We start from the raw sequence: 2827 nt of genomic DNA, 5'->3' as shown, positions 1-2827 counted from the left end.
TCATTGTCAATTTTGATAAGATTTACCAAATTCACCTGCATGCTTCCAATCATGGTTGTAGTAAAACCAGCTTTAGAAATATGAATTAAAGCTATTTCTCAGTGCTAGAGAGATAACTCAGCAATTAAACATGATAGCTGTTCTTCCAGAGGACACAGGCTCAATTTCTAACTATCATATTGTTTCTCAGAGCCATGTGTTTAATGCCAGTCAGTCACAGGGCATTTGATAATCTCTTCCAGTAGATGCAGGCTCCAGCTATGAATGTACTACACAGACATACATGTTTGCAAATTGTTCATACAAACAAATGAACACAAACAAAGGAAATTTAAATATAAAGGGTTTAAAATATGGAGAATGAAATCTCTATATTATTACAATTTGCCAATATTACATTCAATGCAAAGCTTGAGTCACCAGGAAGATTGTTTGAGAATAACCACATGCTTACACTGTTGTTTGATATTTTGTCTTACCCACAATATTGCTGAACTGAGAGTTCTTTCACATTTATTAAACAGATAAATGAGGCATTTTCTTAGTTTCTCTCACTAAGCATGCCAACATTCAGGTATAAATCCATCCCTGTGAATCAGCACAAGGGGGCTAAATGTTGCATAACCAAGGGTCAGAAACTCTTGAATATTTATCATCAAAAAACTGTCTCTTAACAACAGACTTAATAACAGAGAAAGAGCACAATCAGTCCAGTAGAAGAAAACAAAACAGAGCATCAGAAGGAGAACACTCTGGGCAGCTCTCAGCTCAGGGGGAGTTCTGTAGAGAATCTTGGAGCTCTGAAGGTAGAGGACATGCTGGTGGTGCTTGTGGAGAAGAAATACCATGTAGCCACTGGCCCTTCCCATGGCACCCTGAAACACTGCATCTCTCAGGACCATGAAAGGAAGAACAATCAATTTTCCTTTCTGGCTGTCTAGCATAAAATAACAATAGTTGTAGCCATTCTTAAGCTGTGACATATTCAGACCTATACTTGTGATGGAATGGATTATGTTCACACTTATCAAAGCATTGAGTATCCAAAAGAATGAGAAGAATGGAAGGATGTGCCATGCAGACTTTGGCCTGAGCCTCCTCCACCCAGATGCTCTGGGACTGATGATGATGGCCTGGACCACAGTGAGGAGACTGCTGGTGCAGATGGAGAGGCCCCTAGCCATCCTTTCCAGGTAAACAATGATCTTACAGCCTTTGTCATCTAGGAAGTTTTTCCAACTATAAACTCCTATTGTCTTTCGCAATCCTTTTGTAAGCAGAAGTATGATGTTTGTAAAAGCCAAGTGAGTGAGAATAAGGTGTACAGCTTTCTTCTCAGGGCTTCCCCACCAACTGAACATATAATTCACAGAAACTAACATGTTCCCCAGAATGCCAATCATAGTCATGAAGAGTAAAATTGTTTCCTTAATAAATGTTAAAGCCATTTTTAATTCCTAGGTAGAGAACCTTGTTTCCAGGATGTAAATACTCTTACATGAAAGTATTAGTAATGCCAGAGTGGATCTGAAAAACACATTTTTCATAATAGCATTTTCTAGCATGCAAGAGGCAGTGGTGGACACATGTAAGGTTACAAGTGAGGTCCCTGGAATTCCTCCTTTCCCCCTGGACACTGGGATATTGTCTGTTGTCTTGCAGGTAAATTTGGTAACTTCTAATTAAATCTAAAGTTTTAAAGAAGGGTTTTATTTTTTAAGTTCTACACTCTCAAAACTGTCTTGTTCAAATGTATCTGTGGTGTGTGTGAGTGTGTGTGTGTGTGTGTGTGTGTGTGTATTCATGCATTGTCCTTGTTAACTGTCAGCTTTGTTGAATTGAACTCCAACTTTCCCCAACTAAAATTTCTTCCTTTGTTTCTCATTCTATTTCATCATATTTCCTCACCCAATTCCCAAAGGCTGAGGCTCATGCTAAACCTGTCTGCCTTCCCCATATCACATAAAGACACTGGAATTCCTGCTGCTCAACACCTGTAACATCTGTCAGAGTTAGCAACTTTTACACCACCTCCTCTTTTGTTGGATATTTCTTTCCTACTTGCATCTTGATTAGTATAATAAATTCTTGACTTGCCTTTGGCTTCAAACTTTATAACTTCAATTTCTATTTCTTTTTAAGATTTAATTATTTATGTATATGAATGTTCTGTCTTCCTGCATATGTCTGAATAACAGAGGACATCTGATTCCCATTATAGATGGTTCTGACCCACCATATGGGAAATAGGAATTGAACTCATAACCTTAGGAATAGCAATCAGTGCTCTTGACCACCCATCTCTCCATCCCCAGTGTCTATATCTTAATATTTTAAGAATTTTTATGTTGACAGTTCTGTGATTTTACTCCATATAGATATTCACTAGTATTTATTAAAAGATTGTCTTCTATGCCAAGTCAAATAGTTTAACATTTCCAAACAAGGCCTCATAGTTAAAACAGAATCATCAAAAGATATGTTGAAAAATTTATGTCACCACCATGTTACAGGCAGAGTGGATGTCTATAGGAACTCTGTGGTACTTTTGAGGATGGTGGATAGTAGAGAGCTGTGAGTTCAGTGGAGGACTCAGGGCATCTGTGACCCCAAGGAATGATCTCAGGGCACCTAAGGAAGCATGAAGCAGCTCTGAACAAGATACTACTCATGAGAGGGATATGAGGGAAGGAGACTTATGAGGTGTTAGCTGCTGTCATTTGATGAGTGTAGTTTATGAGTTACAAGTTCTCAAATGACTGCATGCAGTACAGTGGGTTGGGACATACCAACGTGAACAAGAACTTTCTCATCTAAGAGGTCATGG

The 2827-nt window shown here is 38.5% G+C and overlaps 1 protein-coding gene across 1 annotated transcript; it reads right to left on the bottom strand.

The window, feature by feature from the left end:
• Positions 1-554: 554 nt before the first annotated feature.
• On the bottom strand, positions 555-1448 carry LOC127664435 (vomeronasal type-1 receptor 3-like). The gene has a single exon (XM_052156413.1). It carries the CDS (start codon positions 1446-1448, stop codon positions 555-557), a length of 894 nt encoding a protein of 297 aa, XP_052012373.1.
• Between the last annotated feature and the right edge of the window lie 1379 nt (positions 1449-2827).

The sequence above is a fragment of the Apodemus sylvaticus genome, chromosome 14 (assembly GCF_947179515.1).
Source record: "Apodemus sylvaticus chromosome 14, mApoSyl1.1, whole genome shotgun sequence".
Classification (NCBI taxonomy): domain Eukaryota; kingdom Metazoa; phylum Chordata; class Mammalia; order Rodentia; family Muridae; genus Apodemus; species Apodemus sylvaticus.
Note: the sequence above shows the minus strand (reverse complement) of the source record. Positions and strands in the feature narration are given on the sequence as shown.